The sequence below is a fragment of the Lissotriton vulgaris genome, chromosome 3_1, assembly GCF_964263255.1.
Source record: "Lissotriton vulgaris chromosome 3_1, aLisVul1.2, whole genome shotgun sequence".
Taxonomy (NCBI): Eukaryota; Metazoa; Chordata; class Amphibia; order Caudata; family Salamandridae; genus Lissotriton; species Lissotriton vulgaris.
In genome coordinates this window covers 1254784806-1254810195 of record NC_141689.1, presented here as the reverse complement: position 1 = coordinate 1254810195, position 25390 = coordinate 1254784806, and the positions used below count along the sequence as shown (strand labels likewise).

Here is a 25390-nt window from a genome sequence, read left to right as displayed (position 1 = left end):
AAGTGGGCCTCATTAATACATACGGCCCAAATGTATATGACCCTGACTTCTTTGCGAATGTATGCCCCAGGATACGGAGGGTCCCCCCTATGGAGCTACTGTGGGGCGGAGATATGAATGTGACACTTGATAGTACAAGTGATAGATCACATACCACGGCTGAGTATCATTAACGAGCCGCTGCTGTAATATCAAGCGCAATGACAGAGTTTTGTATGTAGGACATATGGCGTATGCGTAACCCACACACACACAAAAGCACCCACTCCTCTTCTGTATATAATAGTTGGTCCAGGATTGACTATTGGTTGGTCACAGAACAAGCATGCACATGGGCCCAGAATGTCAGTCACCTCCCTAAAACGCTATTGGACCATAAACCTGTCCTGCTAGCCCTCCAAGTCCAGACATGCACTCCACCACCATTTATAAGGCAGTTCAATGCTACTTCTCTCTTGGACCCCCTCTACGCCGAAACAATTCACACAGCGATAGAAGACTTTTTCACAACCAACAAACAATCGGTAGATAGTGCAGGCACCCTTTGGGAAGCCTTTAAGGCGACCTTGCGTGGCATCTGCATCATCACCACTGTAGGGATCCTTAAAGGCATTTGCACACAATTGAAGCAATGGGAGGCACGCATCCGTAAACTGGAAATAGAATATGACAACACTTGAAGTGCAGATATATTGGGTAACATTCGAGACAAAATAAACGCATACAATGCATTAGCAGATGATGAACTGAAATATATCACAAAACGCCAAGCAGTGCGCAAGATGGGCGAGGGAGGCAGACCAGGCTGCATACTCGCACACAAAGTAAGCTTAGAACACAAGCAGCATACTGGCCTGCAAATGGTAGATGGCAATAGCATACCGCATTATGACACAGACAGCATTCTATACACATTTATGAACACCTATGGCGACATATAAAACACGCGACACGGCACACATGCAGACAATACTAAACAATGTTGAGGATATTGCATTGACGTGGCTGTCCGACGGTAAACGTGAATTCCTCGCACAACCGATCACTATAGAAGAAATGCAGGCTGCCATAAAAACACTTCCGAATGGCAAAACTCCAGGGCCCAATGGCTATACGTGTGAATTTTACAAAACATATTCCAAATTAATTCATTCATATTTGCTAGAAATGTATGATGAGGCATATCATAATCAGACTCTTCCCCCAACCCTGCGCGAAGCACTAAAAGTAGCATTACTAAAACTTGATAAAAATCCGGAGGCGGCTGACTCATATTGGCCACTATCTTCAATAAACACGGACACTAAGATACTGGCCAAGATTATTGCGACTAGGCTACAACCACTTATGACAACTATTGTCTTGCCTGACCAATGTGGTTTTATACCTTCCCGATCTACAACACATAATCTTCGTACCATATTCGCCCTCTTACATCAACTCAATCCTGAGCTGAAAGCTGTGGCTGTACTCCTTGACACAGCCAAGCTTTTTGATTCGGTCAAATGTACTTATCTGTTTACTATTCTGCAGCACATTGGACTCCCACCTATGTTCATGAACTAGATTGAACTCCTCTATACTAAACCCACTGCGTGTATCAAAGTTAATGGACATATATCAGATGCAATACCAATACAACGCGGCATGCTGCAGGGATGCCCGTTATCCCCCCTATTATTCTCTATTGCATTGGAACCGTTCGCTTCTAAACTACGTCAGTAATATGCGCATACAGCCTTAAAATTCAGATGGATCACGCTTCCTCTGTCCTTAGCAGATAGGATCTTCCTTGTAAATATGGTAGTCCTTCCTAAGCTGCTTTACCTTTTTACTAATATCCCTATCACACCACCAACCCCCATTTTTAAATGCCTCCATACAAATTTGATTAAATTAATATGGGCGGGGAAACAGGCCAGAATAAGTCTACACATGATGACATTGCCATACACCTCAGGCGGGTTTACAGTGCCTGAGCCATACTTATATTATCTATGCGCTCAAGCAGTACCCACCTTACTGGTTCCATCCGATCCGATATATGTTACACCTTGCAGTAGAAGATGGTGACGCCCATCCCATTGAACTGGCACATATCTTACCGCATCACCGACCTCACTTGACAAAACATGAAATCAACACCATATGCACTATATCCCTGGCATGGAAACGTATTAGCCATCTTACAGACAAAACTCAATTTTATGTACCAAACATGCCTCTACACTGTCACACAAGAAAATTGAGCTATTAAGTTATTAGAACAGGTGGGCATCACAGTGATGGGTGACCTATACCCCAATGACACGTTCATAACTCTGACCGATTTGACATATGTGAGTGATCAAATGCTACTGTTCCAATTTGCATACCATAGGCTACGTGCCTCTATCCAGGAACTCTACCCTACATACCCAAATGAGCCACCCACATAAGAAACACTACAGTTACTAATAGGTGCACCGGATAATGCCAACATGGGAACAAGACTTTATAAATCCCTACAGAGGGAAATTGGGGCTAACACCCAAAAAGCACTTGGCAAGTGGAATCTGTTGTTAGATAAGCCATTGAATGCGGACGAATGGCAATCCGGCTTTGCACTTACTGAACTTCTCACTCCTAATGGGAATTTAAGTATTATTCATTATAAATACTTACACCAGATTTACAACACTCCATTTCACTTCTATAAACATGGCCTGGGAGCAGACGCAAGATGTAAACGCTGTGGAACTGACCTGGCTGACTTTGGACAACTGGCATGGCACTGTAGCAAAGTAAAGATATTCTGGGAACAGGTAATATCTATGCTAAGAGGAATCTTGAATTATAATCTAGAATGCACGCCACAATCATGTCTACTGGGGCATCTAACACATTTGAAGTCTGCCAAAAAGAAGTTAGCTGCCATAGAGCTACTCTTAGCTAAACGTAGAGTGGCAATGCACTGGGACAGCATGAAAGCACCTACGGCAAACCGCCGGATACTGGACTCTATATATTGTCAGGACAATTTTTTGTTGTATGCATAAGAACAGCCCACAGCTGCTAAGCCCTCTGAATTCTGGGAACCCTTTACTGTCTACCTACGGGAACATCCTAATCTCCTTAAAGCTGATGTATAGTCATTGTCATTGCTTTCCTACTGTATTTTAGCTTAGATAAGTTGTTAATATGCTGATCATCACGTACTGTTGTTCTATGTACAATTGCTAATTGTTTATCGTATCAGATTGTGCAGATTTGATAACATTTGTAAACACTGCTTGGTAATATGAAAACAATAAAAAAAAATGTACCTTGGAGGTACATTGTGTTTAGTGGAATGAGGCAACGTGGACTTGGTTCCCTCGTTATTATGACAAGTCATTATTATTACCTCATCAGCCAGTGACTTTAAGATGCTTGGGGGGCTTTCTAATTTATTTATTATTGGTGATCACATACAGGTTTTGCTGGGAAGAATTGCTTCTATCTTTGCCCAATGGATGAATTAGTTCATTAACATCCATTCCCACTACCTGGGTAACTAAATTCTGAAGAATATCAACTTGCAAATCTCACTTCTCAGATTTCAAATCATGGGGCATATGTATCAACCGTCTTTTTTAGTCGCAAACGCTGCGATTCGCCAAAAAGCAGCGGTTGCGACTAAAAATTCGCAAAATGCAATGTATGAGTAAAATTGCATCGCAAAATTAAGGAATCGCAAAATTTGTGATTCCTTCATTTTGGGAAAGCATTTAAGGAATCGCAAATTGCGATTCCTTAAATGCTATGTATGAAGCACCCAAGTTGTGCGATTTCTCATTAAGAAATCGCAAATTATCACCAACTTCAAGTTGGCGGTAATTTGCAATTTCTTTCACAAATGCACTTTTGGGCATTTGTAAAGGTGTCATGTGGTGCACATACGTGCCCTTGGTCCCTTGAAATTATTCTCAATTTGCGATTCTCAAATTGCGAATCGCAAATTCAGAATGACTTCCCAATCATTCCTATGGGCCTCCTGGCCCATAGAAATGAATGAGAAGATATTCCTTAATCGCAATTTGCTAATCACAATTAAGAAATATTAAGAATTCGCTAAAGAATTGCGAATTTTTAAATACATCCCATTTTGCAATTCTCAAATAGCGATTCTCAAAAAATCGCTATTTGAGAATCGCAAACACGGATGTTGATACATCTGCCCCCATGTGCTTTCACTGTGGCACCAAGACACTCAAGGAAATCCAAGTTGAATGATTTACTTTTTTTTCAGGATCTTGCTGGTTGATAGACTTAGATTTATGGAACCAGTTATGTCTTCTGCAGAACTGTTAAGAAAAATCGAACTGGATAGACCAGCTAGCCTTGGGTTTGCCTCATTCTACATTCGTACTAATGACTTGTCCGTGACAGGAAATAACAAAGAATTGTTTTCCAATTGTACATCTTTTCTAGAACATACCTCATCTAGACCAACTGAGCAAGCATGATGAATATTTTGTAGATCAAATTTCATCTTTCCTTGTTGATTTATCAGGGGGTTGACTGATTGATTAGCTCCATGTAATTAGCTATATTTCTAGTTTTCAGAGAAGACATGTTAGGCTGATGATTACTAATTTGACTTTAAGATACTGGTAAAGAATGCAGAAACTATTTGTGCAACGCCGTTCGACAATTTATTATTTTTACTTTAACATCAGAAGCCTTTTTATACAAATCAAAAGGACAGGTTGGTTTAGTAATAATCTGTCTTTTCCTTCTATATTGTCTGAATGAGGCTACAACTCAATCCTAATTCTAGCATTATTAATGCAATGCATTAAATGTGCTTTGCTCTGGTACCAGGTTTTGTGTGCCGAGCTTGAAGAACTTAGTGGCTTGTCCACTGTAGCTAGTAAGACACCAAAATTCATTCACATTTGGGCGATTTATTTCTTCAAACAGGGAACTCAAGTCACAGACATAAGTACTGATCAACTTTCATTTGTTAAATCTTGCAACACACTCATATTAGACATGCTAAACACGTGTGAGGTTTTAAGATCTGATATCACTTATTGTGATGTCACTTCTTGTGATGCCACACATGATTTCATGCACTGTGATGCTACTTGCATACTGCTACATGATTATTCTCCCCCACTTATTTTTTAGGACCCATGGAAAAGGACTATACTTACAAATCTGACATTTTGTAGACAAAGTTCGTCCTCGGTGGGGAGTTTGGATCTGAAATGTTCTGTCTGCTTTTCAATGGAACACTAAAGAAAAGAGAAAACAATCTTGCATGATTAGTTTGCTGATGATAGCCAGCAAAACAGATCAACATTTAACTAAATAGCTCCTTCTAATATACACAACTTGATGGTTAACTATTCCCAGAAATTGAACAGGAAACGCCCTTTACGACATAGGTTTTGAGAAATGTACATGTCGCCCCGAACACCAATACACCCTTACAACAGCTTCACTTACATAAACACATAAGGTAGTGTGCTCAGCAGCTCACTTCCAAGAGGTTAAGTAGTAGTTAGTCCTTTTGCATCTCAGCGGTGAGAACACTCTCCCTGCTATACTGCTCAAGATCGTCCTTGCTCCACTCGCAGGGATTTGTCATTTTGAAGCTTAGCTACTGACTGGAGTAAAGACACGTGATATGCCGCTATTTCCTGATTGAGATATATTGGCTGTCCATATCATTCAAAATTCCTTTTTTTCTAAATTTTTATTTGACAAGCAAGTCAAGGAGATTAGCATATCATATCCAAATACAGAATTAATCAAAAGTAAGATAAATCAAATTCAATTCGGTGCAGGTTCATATTATACTACACACAAACAACAGTTAAAAAACAAAAAAGAAAAGTAGATTGTAGACAGTACAGGTCATTAATAATTAATAAGCCATGAACAAAAAGAACATCCATGATCCAAATCATTACTAACATTGCAGAAAATTCCCCCATATCTTGGCAAACTTTTTTTTTGCTTTAATTCCTCTTTTCCTAGCAATAGCTTCTTCCATTGTGTAAATTTCAAGAACCAGTGTCCACCATTCAGTTATATGAGGAGGATTCTGAGAAATCCAAGCCCTAGCGATCACAAGTCTGGCACAAGCCAGTGTAATATTTAGCAGTTCTTTATAGATAGGGCTACCCGGGTATATGGACAATAGTACAGCGGCTGCATTGAGTGAAAAGTTAATTAGTTGATTTTGCGTTAAAATATTTTCTACATCCTCCCAATATTTAGCTAGTGTTGGGCATGAGTATATCATATGTATGAGGTCTGCTGCCACCAGACCACATTTAGAGCATTTAGTACGGGCATTATTAAAGTTATTTTGTGTCCATTTGGAAATTTTTTGTGGAGTGTAATACAGTTGGCTAACCGTTCTGTACGATTGAAGTTTCAGGCTGGAAGACTGGACGGCTTTAGTGATGTTGACTAAGGCTACAGAGATATGCTGGATTGTCACATTATATCCTAGGCTAACAGTCCATTTTAGTGCCAGTCTAGGAGCTTCGTCAAAGCTATTCTGACTGAGACACTTATATCCCAAACTAATTAATGACTTTCTATGCACGGTATAAAAACAGGCCCATATATCTGAACTTGTAATTTCTATCAAATTCATTTTTCTTCCTAAGTAGTCCCTAATTTGAATGTATTTGTATCTCATTTTTTTCAGGCAGTTTATACAAAAGTTGCAGTGTTTCAAATTGTAAGAGACCATCAACACCATACAGGTCTCCTAAAGTCTGAATACCAAAGTTAGCCCATTCTCGACCAGTTTTATCTCTAAAAATATCTGGAAGCCCGGGATTGTCCCATATTGGCAGTTCATTATGAAAAAAAGAAGTGTTACACTTGGTCAACATCTGTTTCCATATGAATACGGCATCTCTCGCAGTCTTAAATTTTACACGTTTAAAATAATTTGGGTCTTGAACTTTTGCCAGGAATTGTTTTGAATAACCACCAAGCATGAATTGGTGAAAAAAATATTGATTATTAGGGGCAAATAGGCTACGCAGCCGGCCTAAAAAAGAAGCGAGAAAATAAGCTCTAAAATCTGGGAAGTTCAAACCTCCCTTTTCATATGAGAGTTTTAATATTGTCATAGACCTTCTAGCCTTCTTATAGCCCCAAACGAAACTACTTAAAATGCCATCTAATTTTTTAAAGAATAAGTTATTGACGCGGCAAGGTATGGAGCGAAATAAATATAAGAACTTCGGCAAAATGTTCATCTTAATCAGATTCATACGGCCTATGAGGTTTAATGGGATCTTGTGCCATTTTTTCAAAAGATTTGTAACTTCTTTTAATAGAGGATCGTAATTTAGGGAATTTATATGATCAATTTTAGATGATATCTTTACCCCTAGATATACTGCAGATTGACATAGTCCCTGCACAGGTACATTGGCCTGATAATTCATAATAACCTGTGTTTTATTTATATTTAATTTATAACCTGAAATGATCCCGAAATTATTAGCTTCTATCGTGATCCCCATTAGTGCATCCGATACATTGGTGGTATAGATAGCTAAGTCATCCGCATATGCGGTAATTTTTAGAGTTTTACCTTCATGCAAAATAGGGGCAATCTTAGTTTGAGCTTCCAGAGCATTAATGAATGGCTCCATGGAGAGAGCAAAAAGTCATTCAAAATTCCACGCAAAAAGCTGGGCCCCGCATCCTTCAACTCCCATATTTCAGTAAAAATAGGAACTTAGTAAGAGCAGACCCACCGACAAGGAGAACATTTCATCTGATGCTTCTTGGGGTTAAGAAAACCTCCATCATCCAGTATCCGGGCTTACAAATATCAGACTCCAGCCCTTACTTCTTGCCTTGAGCAAGGCCTAAAGGCACAGTTGTTGAAGGAGTCATTCTGCAAACATCAGACGTGTCATTTTACCATTATAACTCACTGTACTCCATTCTGCTATTGCATGAACCCGGTTCATTTCACTCCTATCCTTCTGGCCAAGGCACACTGTAGAAATACTATATCATACAACTAAACACATGCGATTTCACAACGGCAGCTTAACCGTTCCGCAGATTGTATAGAACAGGAACTAAGCGCTGAATCATCAATGTATTTAATTATGGGTTTGGATGCTTTATTTCATAAAAGCCGATATTTTAAGCCCCATATTTTACAGGGTTCCTTTTACACCCATACATTTTCTATAATTCGTGGATATGACATAATTATGGTGACATGTGGATTTCTCCCAGCGCAGAGTCTATTAATAAATACATAATATATGAGCATGACAGTCCATTTAGATCAATATAGCTCCAAATCACACTCCTGAGCTCATGGATTCTAAACAAAACTTGAACATGAATATTCTAAACGATGCTGTTCACGTAACAGGTAACAGATTAAAGCAGACAATCAAGATATACCGCTCCTACGACTACTATGTGAATTAGGGTTTTTTAGAAGGCCAGAACCCCAGACCATGGTAGCAACAGGACAAGTGATCCATTCCTCTCTGATCATTTGTCTATCGATTGGAAGCCGAATGGGTGTCAGCTACTCTCTCCCCTAACTGATTAGAATATTCTAAAGATAGTCAGGGCTTATGGTTAAATGCACCTTAGACCCATCAGCTTCTCACACATCTCACGTGACAAAACGACATAAAAACTCCACATCACTGCATAAACTGTATTTTACTTTCATTTTACTGCAGATATCCAAACTTTATAGTCCAGTATTTAACTTATATTCTTCATTCAAACGTACAGTGTTACCCAACAAAGCCATCTCAGGTTTCTGGTTACATTGACAAAACACTCTCACTTTAATTTTGTGATTAATAATGCTATCAGAACCCATATTTGGTGCTACTAGACAATAATATGCATTTACCCATTATGAATAAATACGTATATTTATGAATATAAAATAGTATTGCCGAGACAAACAACGCCACAAGCTCTTTAACTTACATGATTCTGATATTCCTTTCAAGGATCTCTTCAGATGGATTGTCCTTTGAAGAGACAAACCGGGAAGTCACCTTCACACACTGGCATTTGTTATCCACCAGGACATGTTCATCTTCTCCATAATACTGAGCTGTTAACAACAGATTGGCACATCAGAAATTATGTTCAGATAAAATCATTCTAAAAGACTAATTCCAAAAAAGAGTTCAATGATTAGTCAAGATGGAGGAGACTGACATCAAATCGTTCTTGTAGTCCTTCCTTGACTAAAGACAATTTCCATTGAGTCCCTAGATCCCTGCTCGCTGCATTCTGGCAAAAGTAACAAGCAAATAATGTAACTCCTGGGCTACAATCCCCACTTTTGGTTATTTGTCTCCTATTGTCAACTTGATGAATCCGGCAATTCAAATATTCAGATCATGGGTCGAATTCACAAAATACGTTTGTAAATCTTCCCCTGTAGGGTTACGCCCTTTAATAGAAGCGGATCTGTAAATCTGAGGAATTTATTTGGGTTTCCAAGACTGTGCCTGTCGCACGTTTCAGAAGAACTGGTGGAAATTTTAGGAGAATACATAGATTAGAATGTCTGAAAATGCTAAGGATGTCTCGCGAAACAACAGGGTAGAACTCATCCTAGGTACTCATGAAAATGAAGTGCACCAGTGTCAACAAACTGGCCCGGATGCAAGTTGGACAGGACAGACATTCTTCTGTAATTCATGGCGGGGCTGTAGGGTATCCACAAACGTTCGATGGACTTAGCTCATATCTCGGTGAATTTCTGGATTAGACAGAGGGCATGGGTGCGAAATTGTGCTTACTGGGGATATTATCAAAGATGTGAACCAGAGCTAGAGACACAAAGGTAAACAATCATTGGTAAATGCATTAGGTTTCGCCTATTTGATTAATAATATATTTTTTTAAGTTTTAGTTTGGTGAACAGTTGGGCAATATAATTTAAAGGAACTCCATAAAAGTGTTATGACTTTTTTACGAGAAAGGCAATATATTGTGCAGAGTATTTAAAACATCTTTGCAACCACATCACTTGTAAGAAAAACACTTGGAGCCTGATATGTACAAAAAAAACTGGCTGAAGCACATTTTTGCGGTGGAATGTACCCAGCTGCTCCTTTTGGGGTTGAAGGGTTCATGCCACAAGGGGACAGGTTGCAAACCTCGTCTCATAAATGGAGTGGCATTAACCTGCTGACTCCTTGCGAGCTGTTGCAAAGGCTGGGATTATGGCTAGCACGGGAAACATCGTTTACTGCGGTGTTTACACCGCAGTACCTTTACAACGATGCCATTACAACGCAAGTCGTTACTACGACTTGCGCTGGATGGCGCTGTTGGATAAGGAATATTGTAATTTTATATTCCAACACCTTCCCTACTGTTACGTGGGCTGGTGTTGGAATATAAAATTATAATAATCCTCAATCCGCACACACCAACGCAAGTCAATGTAACGACTTGTGTTGTAATGGCAGCGTTGTATAGTACCGCGATCTAAAAGATCGCGATGTACTGACGTACATCCAGCTAGCACAAAAAAGCACAACACCTACTGTTTATTTTGTTTTAATTGCAGCCCTGGACATAATGAAAACCAAGCAGACATACTGTGAATGGCATCGGGAGCAAATGAAGCACCTCCACCTATGGCAAAGCTCACATTCCGTAAAGTTCAGATTACCAGTTGTACAAAAACCTATTGTGTTTGATTTATTAGACTATAATGTGGTTCTAAAAATATCAGGGACTGCATCATATTTTCCATGAGGTCTGTTGTGTGATTTACATAGTAATTCTTTTCAGGGCTCGGCTAGTGCACAGGCTCTAAGAGCCGAGCCAGATTATTGGCTCATCTCTGGTTTGGCTCTCCCTAAGGAGAGGTACCGCCCCTTTCATGCCCCCTTATTTTTTTGAATTACATATTTGGTGCAAAGTGCTGAAGGCATTATCTTTTTACAAGGTACTTTTGACTTACTTAGCCAAGTGACTTGAGGCTTTGATGTCACAAAGCTGGTGGCTTTGCGCACTAGTCTTTACCATTTCAGCAACAGCAGATACAATTCATGCACGAGCAGTCGATGATTTTAGTTTTTACTTCCATCCCTACCCCAGTTTCCTTTAACACCCTGTTGTACCTTAAGCTGGGATGGTAAATGCTTTGTTGGTTCAAAGGGAGATGTGTTGTAACCTACGCATGTTTATCAAACTTTAATAAAGTGGTACGATCGATTCCCCCCTCCCTGCCCCAGCCACTTGGTATCTTCCCCCCAGTCATCCATGGAATGTGACTTATTCCTGTCAGTGTGGAGAGTAGGGTGACATCAATAAAGAAGAGTTAACTTACCATCGGTTCACGAGTCTTCATTACAACACTGGCGACGAGGCGAAGAACCTGGCGCAAGGGGCCCAGCTGTCACCTCCCCTTTCAGTACTCTCTCCAACCTGTGCTCGAGTAATGCAGTGAAGTTCGTGCTGAGTACAGATGAGGTGAAAAGTTCCATTGGTGATCTCTGTTCGACGGACTAGTAGCCTAGGGATTCAGGAAGGTCTGTCATCTTGTGTTTTCGGGAGATTTTTTTGAAGCAGATGCCATGATTAAAGGTGAGGAGGTGAGCGCCGTTGGCTGAGAGGGCTTTCTCGTCAGAAGTCAAGGTGTGCATGACCACTGTTGTTCAATGGACTTATCGAGGAGGAGTTTAACAGCTCCGATCAGCCAAGCCGAGACTGGGTGGGAAAGCGTGCGCTACTGACTGGAAAGCAGTTTCCTTGTCAAGGATATCGGAAAGCGCACTGCTGGAGCACTTCCCTCAGTAATGTTCCCCTCTTCTGCGCCTGGTGATTAATCCCGTACTTGGGTGAAGCATACAACTGCTGCAACAGGGGTGGCGTTTTTACACGACCCTATTTATTTGAAGGCTCTGAGTCTTCGCTAGTTGTCCGGTGTTAAGTACATTTGCCTGGGAGTTACGGGGTGACTTTTGCCCTGCTGCCAGTCTAAGAAACAGTGAGAGTTCTACCCCTCAGTTCTTTAGTGTGCCCTGGCCGGCGTTTCTCTGTACCGCAGTACAATTTGCCCACCGAGGAATCCCTTTGGTTTGTGCCGCCTAGGGCAGCCTGGTAGTCATTCCTGTCAACAGAAAGGCGCTCTTCATTCGCCTCAGAGGATCCTCGTCAGTTTCCTTTTTCGGGCCTGCGCAGCAGCTCCGCCTGGAATCCTGTCAGTAACGTCAGCAGTGATGAAGGAGGCGTGAGTTCCGGTGCATTTTTCCCTCAGAGCTACCTCTAATACCATTATTTTCAATCATTGAGGGCGGCGTCCAGTGCCTCCCAGCGGGCCGCAACACAGATTTAAGAGTTTTTAGCAACGGACAAAGCTTCTCCTTTGTTGCACCTCCCTGGTCGTCCCTGCCACACGGAGTTTCCAGTCAGAACGCCGCGTGTCAAAATCCGGCGTTTCAGCCACCTCAAGACCTTCCGGATCACCAGCGGTTGCAGAGTGGTATATTCAATTTTCAGCAGAGATAATCGGAGTTTTCCATCGCACTTTGAAGCACTTTGGGGCATTTCCTTTTTCAAGTAAGGTCTTCTATGAGTTAAATTAGAACGTTTGGTCCCGCGGTAACACTCTCCTCTGTGGGATCAGCTCTTCACTACGCATCTACCGGCAGAGAGACTACTTCCGTTAGCCGGTATATTGCTGTGTCTCTGGTGCTCCTGTGTCATTGTACCCCATATCTGGAAGAGAATCGTGACTGTGTACTAATATCCTGCATTTTGAGAGAGATTTTCAGTACTGTGTCTTCTGGGGGCTATATGTAATTGACAAACGATTAAACCGTAGTCTCGTTGCTATATTCTATGTAAGGATCCAGCGCCCTCATGTGTCCAGTGGTGCTCATGACAGGAGTTGACGTCGAGCATTTTATCAGCTGCAGGTCATCGGCATCACTTTAGTAACCTACTTAAATTGTTGTAGTTCATAGCTGTGGTATATTGTTGGTTACTTCACAAGCAAAGTTTCTTGCATGCTTCAACATAATTAGAATTTCCTAAGTGAAACTACTACCATGTTTATTTTGAAGCTCTGAGGTCATCTATGCTTACTGTGTGCGGTTTTACAAGCATTAAGTAGCTCTAACCTACCATTTCCTGAAGTGCATTGCTACCCGTCCATGCAGCGTAATACTAGGGGGAAAAAGGGTACTACCGTAAATTCTAGGGTGCACCGTGCAATGTTCTAACAGTGTATACATGGAACATGCGTGATAGGTGTGAGATTGTCCATTTGCACAACAGTCATATCAGAATTATATGTGCAATTTCCTGTCTGCAGAGGGGGAGTACTGAGGTAGCAGATAAAATCAGTTCATGTATGTGTTTTGGGGGGGTGAACATTGTAATGGTGACTACCGTGTGTTAGTAATCCAATTTAATTAAATTGTTGACTTTTGTGACTTTCCACGAAGCAGCGTAGGCATTGGGGAACCTCTCCATCAGCTTCAGGGTACTGTGTAAGGACACCTGCAGTTTTCCTAGCTTAAGGTGTGAGAATTATTTTTGCTCAATGTCCTAGGTCATAAAGCTGTATTCCCTTACCTTTAGTATTGTTGATTCACCTTGTCCCAGGAAGTTCACTTACCACTTCTTGGTGACGATTTTTCCCTCTACATAACTTAGGGCCCGATGTAGGTAAACGCGATTTTCCGATTTCAAAATACCGAGGCGGGCCGAATCGGTATTCTGAAATCGGAAAACGAGATGTAGGAAAAAAATACCGAATGAATACCGATTCGGTCGGCATCGGTAATGAGATTCGGTACGTTCCGATTCTGCTCGGTCCGAATCGGAAATTACCGAATCGGCCAACAACGAATCGGAAATCACCGAATCGGCTACCACCGATTCGGATATTTCCGATTCGGCGAATACCGATTCGGTAAAAGCCGAATCGGTCAAAACCGAATCGGCAATCATAGACCCATGGCGAAAAAGGCCATAGGAATGCATTGCATGACCCGATTCGGCTTTTACCGAATCGGATAATACCGAATCGGATTTTACCGATTCGGAAATTACCGAATCGGTAAAAGCCGATTCGGCAATAGGCGATTCAGCCAATGAGGTGGCTCCCCCTCCCCCACCCAAACAGGGAGTGGCAACCCTGGCAGGTGCAGCTAATTAAGAAGTTTCTAGAAGTTTCTGGAAAGCCTGCCTGAGCCCAACACACACAGTTAGCAGCAGTGGGAGAAGGAGGTTGCAAACTGAGCAGGAGAAAATGGCAGATCAGGCAGGAAGCCAGAAGTCCTCCCAAAAGAGGAAGCCCAAGTTCACCACCACCGAACTTCAGGTGCTGGTTGAGGAGGTGGTGAGGGTGCACCGCCAGCTCTTTGGCAAGCTGTCCCTCAACGTGCCAGACAGCACCAAGAGGAGATTGTGGGCCGACATCGCCCAGAAGGTCAATGCTGCTGGTGTCACCCCCAGGTCCATTGAGGAACTGAAGAAAAGGTTTTACGACCTCCGCAGCCTCACGAAGAGGAAGCTGGCTGACCTTCAAAGGCAGGCTGGACACACCGGAGGAGGCAAGAACCCGGCGCCACCCCTCACCGAGCTGGAGGAAATTGTCTCCAGCACCATCGAGAGGGAGAGCATTGTAGGGATCGGGACCCTGGACAGCACTGCGAGAGCCACAGCTACAGGTAAGAAGCATGCGCATCATGACACACCCTACCAGACACCTCCCCATTAGACACAATGCATAGGCAAACACCAGCACTGTACTGTCACCAACATACAAGAGACAAGCATCATGGTACATGTAGTCAGCAGAAGTTAGCCAAATATGTCAGTGCAGAATCACAAGACAGGAAACAGTGTGACACGGTGTAAGGAGATGCAAGGACATGTGGAATGCCATAATTGTACTGACTGTAATACATCGGCACTCAGTTTACAAATGCTTCTTTGTACCTAGGGGCACCATCAGGCGGCAACACTGTGACAGCAGAGGGAGCATCAACGTCAGACACTGCAGTCGCAGGGCCGAGCACCAGCCAGGCTGCCCAGGAGGATGAGGATGAGGATGAGGAAGGAGACACCCCAGGGCTTGGAATGGAGGGAGTCCTGGTGATTGATTACCAAGCAGTGCACTCCCCAGTACTGGCCAGCACACCCCCCTTGCAATTTTCACCTGAAAACTCCCCTACAAGGCAGACCATTCCGCCGACACCAGCTCCTGCCACAACCGTGGCCTTGCCACCCGTCCTACCTGTCCTGGGAGCAGGGGCTCCGGGACCGGCCAGCACCACACCCCCACCAGTGGCACCCCTGCCCACTCAGCAGGCCGGAGGCAGCAGTGCCAGACGCCGTGCCACCACCACCACCACTGCTGCACCAGCACGGGAGGGCAGTGTGTTCCTGGGCCTGGAGGGCCAGATGGTCAAAATCCAGCGCCAACAGGCCAGATCCACCATGGCCTGCCAACGCCAGCTCCTGCAGCACAACATGCAGATGGGGGAGTTGGTGAAGGGTTTCCAGGCTGTTGTGGACAGCAACAAGGAGGTGGCAGCAGGGTTGGGCAGGCTGACCACTGCCATCACCCACTCATCTGCCAGGCAGGAGGAGCATGAGGTTGCGCGCAGGAGGGATGCCCGGGTGCTCAACCGGGCCATGGCCCGCCTTGCAGCGGCGACCGCACAGCTGTGCCATCGCAGCTCAAATCAAGAATCGGTGCTCAGTCAGCATACAGCTGAGCTGACTAGGGGGATGGCCAGGATCACCACGGCCATGGAGGCCATGTTAATATCAAACGCCGCCTCCAATCCTGCCCTGGACCTGGGTGATGCTGGAGACAGCAGCAGCCGCAGCAGCCCGGCCAGCGCTGCATCAGAGCCAAGGAGGAGCACCAGGCGATCCGCTGATGCTGCTGGGCATTCGGAGGGGGCCGAGGGACACCCCAGTGGGTCTGGAAAGCGGGCCAAAAAATAGCCTGGCAAGGGGGGATGAGCAAACCAGAACCCTGGACTTTATTTGAGTTTACAATCTCCATTTTTTGATGCACATCAGTGCTGTAACTGTGGTGCATCACTATTAAAAAAAATTTTTTCAAAGCAACATTTAGCTGTCTTTGCATCTGTACTCAGTCAGAAATAGTTCTCAGTGATCTCCTCACGTCTGTATCTGCCATCACTTGGCGTACACACCCCAGCTGGCTGTGTCAGTGGCACAGCTTCGTCGTCGTCATAGTCCTCGTAGTCAGACAACTCCACCTCAGTGCCCTTCTTGACCGCAAGGTTGTGTAACATTGCACATACAGCTATGATCTTGCAGCAGGTGATGGGGGTATACTGCCTTGCACCTCCACTCTTGTGCAGGCATCTGAATCTACTTTTCCAGATGCCAAAGGTCCGTTCAACAACATTCCTGGTGCGTATGTGGGCCCGGTTATACCTCCTTTGGCTGGGTGTGGAGGGGTTGAGGTAGGGGGTGAGTATGAATGAGCGGAGGGCATATGCACTGTCGCCTGGAAGAGAAAGGGGTCACATTAGACACATGCATACATGTATTACACCTACCTACTATGTGTTATGGGGGTCTGATGATGTGGCTCACCTAGGAGGTATCCTTCTCCAAAATCGCCAGCCATCAGCCGTGCATATATGCCGCTCTGTTGGAATATATAGGAGTCATGGGTACTTCCTGGAAATTTTGCTACCAGGTCTGTGATGGTGCACTTGGCATTGCAGATCACCTGCACGTTGATGGTGTGTGTAGATTTCCGATTGCGGTATATGTATTCGGTGTCCGCTGGTGGGCAAATCGGAATATGCGTGCCATCTATGCAACCGATGATTTGGGGAAATTGTGCCATCTGGTAGAAGTCTGCTTTGGTTTGTAGCAGTTCTGCGTGGGTTGCAGGGAATGAGATGTATTGGTCCATCCTGTCTATCATGGCGTCAAGGAATATGTGGAAGAACCTTGACAGGCTGCTCTGGCTCACCCCTCCTGCTGCTGCTACTCCACTTTGATAGCTGCCAGACGCTACCAGGTGTAGGCTGCATAGCACCTGGACGTGGGCAGGGATGGCGTGTGCCCTTGGGGTGTGGTGGTCCAAGTATGGCTTAAGGTCCCTGATGAGCTCAAGTATGGTGTCAGAGTCCAGCCTGTATCTCTGTAGGATCTCAGCCTCAGTGAGCATGAACAGGGTTATCCTCTGTCTGTAGACCTGTTCATTTCTTAGCCATTCCCTCTGTCCTTCCTGCTGTAGCCGTAGCCGCCTCGCAATGACATAGAAAGCTGCCATCCTGCAAGTTGCAATGCATTTTGGGACTGTTTATATGGGTTGGAGTTGGTTACCACCTGATTGCAATCCATGGTAAATACCGAGTGAATTCTACCGATTTTGAGCCGATTTCGGTGTTTCTGTGCCTCCCTACATCTCCCCAACTGTCGGAATCGGGGAATTTCCCGATCGGAGATTCATACGAATCGGCATGTTTTCCGATTCGGCTCATGTCCGAATCGGTATTTTTTCCGATTCGGTACATGGACCGAATCGGTGATTTTCCGATTCGGTGTCACTAACGATTCGGTTCTTGGACCGAATCGGTGATTTTCCGATTCGGTGTCACTAACGATTCGGTACATGGACCGAATCGGTGATTTTCCGATTCGGTGTCACTAACGATTCGGTTCTTGGACCGAATCGGTGATTTTCCGATTCGGTGTCACTAACGATTCGGTACATGGACCGAATCGGTCCTTGTAACCGATTCGGTGTTTTTCCGATTCGTTACATATCCGATTTTCGGTATGTACGTATCGGATTCTTTCCCATTCGGTACTCATTCCGAATCGGTTTTCTATCCGATTCGTTCTGTTTTTGGTTCCCTACATCTCGATGGCTGTTTACCGATCGGTAAGGGCCAAAAATCGGTATTTTCGGCCGATACCGATCGGTAAAGCCCTACCTACATCGGGCCCTTAGTTCCCTGTCCTCTGCAAGTAAATATTTCTAATATCCGAGCATCTGTAAGGACCTATAAAGGTTCCCCTTCACTTCTTCCTAGTGCATTGGTGCTTCTAGCTGCTAACCTTCCACATGGCGGCTTCATCTATGAACCCCCCCCCCCTCCTTCCTAAATGACATCGGCGATCCAGACATACACTGGAAGGATTGGATCAACTTGTTTGACTCATATCTAATAGCCATTGGGGGGGAAAATTCTCAGCGGTGCGGAAGCAACATGTTTTGCTTCATAATCTAGGAGTGCAAGGGAGGAAAATATATGACACTCTCCCAAACCCAGCATTGGAAGACGACGAGTTAGATTCAGATGTCTTCAAAATTACAATGATTAAACTAGAGACTCATTTTGGGGACAAGTTTAACGTTGTGCTTGAGCGTCACAAGTTCTTTTCACGAGTGCAGGCAAAGAGTGAATCCATAACTAATTACATTGCCGCTCTCCGAGGTCTCACACAGCTGTGTGAGTTTGGGAGTTGAACGATTCCCTCATTAGGGATCAATTGGTGAGGTGCACCCACAACCCAAAGATAAAAGAAAAACTTCTGGCAAAGAATCCCTCGTTGAGGGAAGCGGTGGCCATCGCCAACTCCATTGAGCACACCGCAAAGTGCATCCAGGAGATGGACCAACCTAAAGAATCCATGGGTTGTGTGAATAAAATCAAAGGGTTGGTGTTGGAAGATAAAAGAGAAGGAGAAGGTAACAAGATCAAATCTAAAGAGGTAAAGAGTGATAAGCCCTTTAGTGTCACAGAAGGATTGAAATGCTTCAGGTGCGGAAGCAATAATCATCTTGCTAATAGTGTGCATTGTACTGCACGAAGTTCTATTTGTATGAAGTGTAACAGAAGGAACCACTTCGCAAGGGTGTGTAAGGAAGGGGAGAGGAGTCAAGTAAGAATGGTACAAAGCAAAGAGGTACAGGATCCAAACTATGTGTTCTAATAACCTTTTTCTATCTGTTCTAGGGTGAGGTACATTGCATACAGATTGTAAATGAGGGTGGGGAGGTCCTTGTCTTTTTGACCAGGGTAATACCCACCTTAGCCACTCCAACCGCCCCTCGAGGTGTTGTGTTATTAGGGTCCTCATCCCTGCGTGTTACTGTTATTAAGTGCCAGCATTTTCCCCCCTTTGTCTTCCCTTTCCCCTTCCCCTCTTTTCCATCCCTCTTTCCCTTCGGTCCAAGGGAGATGTGTTGTAACTTAAGCTGGGATGGTAAATGCTTTGTTGGTTCAAAGGGAGTTGTGTTGTAACCTACGCATGTGTATCAAACTTTGATAAAGTGGTACGATCCATTCCCCCTCCCTGCCCCAGCCACTTGGTATCTTCCCCCCAGTCATCCATGGAATGTGACTTATTCCTGTCAGTGTGGAGAGCAGGGTGACATCAATAAAGAAGAGTTAACTTACCATCGGTTCACGAGTCTTCATTACAACACACCCTAAACACAAATTGTTTCACTCATGATGAGAGGAATGCTGTCTTAGGCCTTCGAAAAGGAAATGAGAGCAGCCCAACATGATCAATAGCAAAATATGATGTTTTTCAAGTCATTGGTGTTCTGATAGGATGTGAGGATCACGGGTCGAACACATTTCTGCCCCCTGCGAGTGATTAGAGCAATGCTGATATAATAAGTGTAACGCATGCCCTAATGTGAGTAAGGAAAATGGCTCAGTTCGGTAGTAAGAAAAATGGCGTTTGCGGTGTAGTAGGTCCCATATCACATTCTCAGGCCCCGTTGGCACTGCACCTGCTACACTCCTCATAGCTGCGCTCCTGGTGGGCTGACTGTTTGCACTGTACTGTGGTGATCCTTATTAAAACAGGCAATGGAAACGAAAAGGTAAATAAAAAACTCTACCGGCTGTTTATAATAACCACGTGACCCAATAAACCAGTCAACAGAGGAGGATTCATGAATCATTCCTGCAGCAGGGCGGACACCGCCCACCGGGAGTATCCACATCCCAAAATAACTCACCAGTGCTTTTATGGGCAAGCCTGTGGTCGGGACACTGGGAGGGGGCGCATGGAGGTGCAAAAAGGTGCAGGCAACAGAGGACTCCAAGGTGTGAAAAAAAGAAGAGTGGTGGGGTGGGGGGGGGAGACAGGGAGGGCACATGAGCAAGGAAGAAACATGGGCCAGGGGAGGGGCAGCCAGACCGGATGGGGATCTGGGACAATTGCCGCTGGCCTGCGTCGGATTGGTAACGTGGGCACTCGGGCAATGCCCGAGGGGCCGGTGTCTAGTTCCAGCTGCTTTTTGTTAGCAGTCTGGGGGGCGATGGCCGGTTTCTACGCATTGTTCCGATGCCACCAGCAGCCCATTGGGTGCCTGAGTGGCCTCAATTACCTCCCTTTTATTAAAGGGCAGAGGTGTCACTCCCTTTCTCTCGCTGGGGCCAGCCCAGTTACATATGCATATTGAGCGGGGCAGGGGGCCGGAGCAAAAGTGGTCTCAAATGTATTCAGGTGTGCTTCACCAGTGCAAGCTAGTCCGAGCATTTTTTTTTACACTCCACCCCTTTTTTTAAACAAAAGTTCGCCGAAGCAGCGTTTTGCAAAGGCAATATGTAAATGTGGGCCACTTTTTTTTATCTTGCCCGGGCCGATTTTGAATCCCAAACCAACCCTGCCGCTGGCCCCCCGAATCAGGGAACGAGGCGGCAAGCAGCAAGGGAGGGGCGGGGGGGACTTAAGAAGGGGCACAGGGTCCCAGTTTGGCACTCAAATCCCTCCAGCCAATGCCGAAATCCCACCCAACACAAGACGCAAGGGTGAAGGTTGGAGGAAACCCAGAAAAAGTACATAAAAGAGGATATTACTAATGGTAGCTAGACAACTCACACAATGTCCTTGGGATGGCACACGGCAGGGGTACTGAGTGAGCAAATGACAGAGGACAGCCACAGGCAGAGTAGATGAGATGCTTGTGCAGGATCCTTGGCATGCCACACCGCAGGGGCTCTGAGGAGCAGGCGAGTGGCCAGCAAAAGGTCCAGTGCAAGCGGGACGGCACTTGCAGCCCGGGCCGGTCCTAACAGACGCCCACAAAATCAGTAGCAAGGGAATACTGGAACCGCAAAATCAGAGGCCTGGCAAAGGGCAGCTCGAGCAAAAACTGTGCTACTGTCAGGAAGTGAACAGCTACAAGAATGTTCCAAGGACAATGCAGGATATACAACGACATAGATGTTTATGAATGTCCAAATAAAATTGCGAAATGTACAACCATGTTATGTATGAATAAACTGAGGCCTTTCTATGCACCAAATCATGCTGTCACTGGAATGATTAAGGGAGAAAGGGATGCAGTTTGTGGGCGCACAGAGGGGAAGGAAGGCTCACTCCTGGGAAGGTTTGAAGAGCAGCGGAAAATAGAGATCAAGTGAAAGGGGGCCAGATTGGTTTGTCAATACATAGAGAGAGGGGGAAGAGAGCAAGACTATTTTTAATTGACCTGTTTGGGCTTCATCAAGTTTTCAGGAGCCAGCTTTATAATGAAAAATTAGATTAACTTAAATTAAAAAGAAATTTATAAAGCGCAATACAGTTACCCGAGGGTGTCAAGAAGCTAGCTCATCATTTGAAAAAAATGCTGCAAGTTCTTAACACAAAATCAAAGTTTGAAGAGCCACGTCCATAACGCTTTCCTGAAGGCCAACAAGTGAGTTTCATCTTTTAACTTCTGTGGAAGCGAGTTCCAGAGTCTGGCCGTACCAACCAGGAAGCTTCCCCCACCCAAAGAACTTTTTCTGAATCTGAGGATTACCAAATTGTGAGCGTGATCTGAGCGTAGATGGCGAGCAGGAGTGTATAGCTGAAAATTCTGTTTAAAAAAGACAGGTCCTATGTTGTGAGTTGCTTTAAATGCTATACAGAGAGTCTTAACCTCGATCGGTCTCTTTACTGGTAACCAGGGTAACTGGATTTGTGTTTAGGAATGTTCAGCAACAAGCACGCTGAGGCATTATGCACAATCTGCAACTTAGTTAGACATTTCGGCCAGAGGTTGATGAAAAGACTTGCAATAGTCGGCTCTGGATAGGACGAGAGCTGAGACCACTAACTTCCATAAATTAACAGGGATAGATGGACGGATCTTTCTAAGTAATTTTAGTGTGCAGAAAGATACAAATGTGACCTGGTTTACGTGGCCTTTAAAGGAGAGCATGGAGTCGAAAGTGACTCCCAGGTTTTTTACCCTATTTGTTGGGATAGGTAGCGTGCCCAGCTCCGAAGGCCACAAAGCAGGCAACCAGAAATTAGTGTTGCTGCCAAAGAGTAGGACTTCGGTTTTACTGGAATTTTATTTCAAACAATTAGTGGCCATCCAGTCCCCAACCTGGCAGAGGCAGGTGTAGAACTGTGCTGCTGTATCTGATGGCGAGCCTGTCACTGAAACCACAATCTGGGTATCATCGGCATAGGAAATTGCAGAGAAACCCAGAGATCTGATTAGCCTTGCCAGAGGAACAGCTTAAATATTAAAGGAAGTGGGACTCAATGATGATCCCTGTGGGACTCCACATGGCAGTGTGAAATTAGGTGACTTGAATTCCGAAAGAGCCACGAACTGTTCACAGCCCATCAGGAATGAACTAGGTAAAGAAAGAGCCTTTCTTTTGATGCCTATCCTCTCCAGGAATTCCAATAATATTTTATGAATGACAGTGTTGAATGCAGCAGAGAGGTCTAGCAGCACAAGTGCTGTATTACCCCTGCATCGCCTGTCTGCCTAATCTGTCTGGATGCTGAAATCAGTGCCATTTCAGTACTATGGTGCTTTCTAAAGCCAAACTGAGTGGCATCCAAAAAGGCATGTTTCTCATTATAGTCTAATAATACCACATTCATGGCTTTTTCAACCATTTTTGCAGGCAGGGGGAGTCTTGAGATTGGGCGGTAATTATTGGGATCTGCCCTGTCTAGATTTGCTTTTTTAGGAGAGGGAGAACAGATGCCAGTTTCCAGTTGGTGGGGGATGTGCCTTTGGTTGAAGATGGGAGACTGATGAGAAGCAAATACTTCTGACAGAAGATGAAAGATTTTGGGGGGACAAGCATCCAATGGGGAACCATATTTAGTGGACAGAAGAAGATTAATGACCTGGTCAGAGGTCAGTGAAGGAAAGAAGGATAATTTGGGGGGGGTCACTAATATCTGGGGTAACTGAAGAGATTTCCATTGTCCCGCTGGTAGTGGCTGGTGTACCCGGGGAGAGAGTAGCTCCCTGAGAGAAAGAAGTGGAAAAGCCACATAAATTGCACTGACTTTGTCTTGAAAGAAAGTGGCTAAGGAGTTACAGAAGGTCTGGCTTACTGGTGTGTCTGTCATTTTGGGGCATCTAGCTAGCTTTTTTACTGTTTAGAAAAGTTCTTTCGAAGAGTTTTTTGCATTTGTTATGGCTGTAGTAAAAAAGCGGATTTTCTCCTCCAACACTGATTTTTTATATTCAAGCAAGGCTTGTTTGTAGGCAGTTCTGTCATTAATATCATAGCAGGATCTCCACTTCCTTTCAAGGCGGCAACATTTTTGTTTTTGAAGTCTGAGAGAATCAGAGTACCAGGGTTCAGTGTGTCTTTTCCTATGATTAGTAATGAGTTTAACAGGTAGAACATGAGCAATTGAGCTACTGAGCCACCGCTCAAGGGCAACAGCTGCCATATTTGTATTTTTATTAGACTTGGATGGATTCTGGGCCAGGGAACTTTCTAAGGTTTCAGTTGCAATCTCGTTCCAAGGCCGGACCTTTCTGGGTTGATTGTTTCTCAACTTCTCAACCTGCAGGTTGTGGAAGGAGAGAGAGAACATAACAGCTTTATGATCCTACCAAATGAGCAGTAGAGAAGGACAACATTGTAAAAACGTATTATTTGAAAATACTCCATCAAGCAAGTGTCCCCCAGAATGAATACTGCCACCTGCTGGGTGAGTCCTAGGCTGTTCATAATATCAATAAAATGTAGGGCGTCTCTGCCTGATGGGTCTTCAAGGTGAAGGTTGAAGTCACCCAGGAGTGTAAAGTCTGAGGACTGGGATATCACATCCAAGGATTGACCTATGATGTTTGAAAAGTCTGCCCGGGGCCAGGAGGTCGATAAAATAAAAGGATGCTAAAAGTGTATTGAGGGTCTATTGCGATTTTGACCAGAAAGGATTCCAGGGTTGGCATATTTTTGGGGTGATCAATATCCCCTTTCACCTACTTCAAAATATTACGGCCTGCCCCCTGCCCCTTTTTGCCACCCGGTCTTGTTTAAACATTGTATACCCAGCAGGGACAGCCATGGCTAAGTCTGGATCTGAAGAGGCCTCAGCACACATCTCGGTAATGAAGGCTAGGTCAACAGTGTGGGTTTCCACAAACATAGAAACTTGTCGGCATGTTTACAAAGGGAGCGTGCATTGATTAAAGTACATAGGACTGTCCTAGTCCTGCGTGGCCCTTTCGGGACACGCTTTAAACTGAGTGACACCAATTGTGGTTTAATGGGGCAGATGAAAAGGTTGCAGTCTGGGCACTGGAAAGGTGCTGCGAACGAGTCAGTGCTAAGACTAGGTTCCTGTCAGCACTTACTTCTGTTGTTGAGTTCTGCCAGCTGGACCCCGGTGCACAGGCCAGGCATGGACGGGTCCAGACGGGCTTGCTTAGTTTTGGGGCGCCTTAGACCGCGCTTTTCTCTCCATTGAAGCTCGGCATCTAGACCGCCGACCCTCCCCTGAGTGATTTCTGGTCTATCAGAAGTGCAGCAAAGTACAGCCGCCCCCTTGGAAGGAGCAAGTGCTATACTGGTGGTAGGTAGAATTTAATCAAAAGTGTATAAAACTGTTAGACTGTTAAAAGCTCTATTCAAATTCATACAGATTCAATTACAATGTGCAAATAGGCTAAACAATCGTGAAATCGATTATTAAAATAGCGGAGCAGAGAGATGTCCCTCGGTATGTAGTAAAAAACGCTTGACAGACGTGGCTTGTAGCTTAATTACAGGACACGAGCTAACAAAATAAAGTGAAACAAAATCAAGCAACAAAACCTTTAAGCATTAAATGTATGCAATTATCATCGGACAAGCAACAAAATGCTGTGCTTAAACAACATGCAACGATGGCTGTGACACGGTTTCAATGTGGGCAGCCAGGGAAAGCAAACCAAAAAAAGTTCCATAAAGTTATGCAAACAGCATTGTGGGCAATAGGAGCTACACCAGTATGTTAGTTCTCATATATGCATAAAGTGAAGATGCTCAACTTCCTGTGACCCCACCGCTAAGAAGTCACAAATATAAGAGAAAAGCCTTTCTCTCCAAATGATCAGATATCGAAAAGGAGCATGCAATTAAACATAATT

The 25390-nt window shown here is 44.4% G+C and overlaps 1 protein-coding gene across 2 annotated transcripts in view; it reads right to left on the bottom strand.

Annotated features, from left to right (window-relative positions):
* JCHAIN (joining chain of multimeric IgA and IgM) overlaps positions 1-25390 on the bottom strand; it is an 80993-nt gene that overhangs the window by 46581 nt on the left and 9022 nt on the right. For both annotated transcript variants that reach the window (XR_015309344.1, XM_086961774.1), the window contains exons 2-3: positions 8980-9109; positions 5181-5261 (exon numbers count right to left, since the gene is read on the bottom strand). Coding sequence is in view for 1 of the 2 variants with exons in the window: in XM_086961774.1 (XP_086817900.1) it covers positions 5181-5261; positions 8980-9109 (211 nt within the window). In the remaining variant the exon portion in view is untranslated. The remainder of the gene's footprint in view (positions 1-5180; positions 5262-8979; positions 9110-25390) is intronic.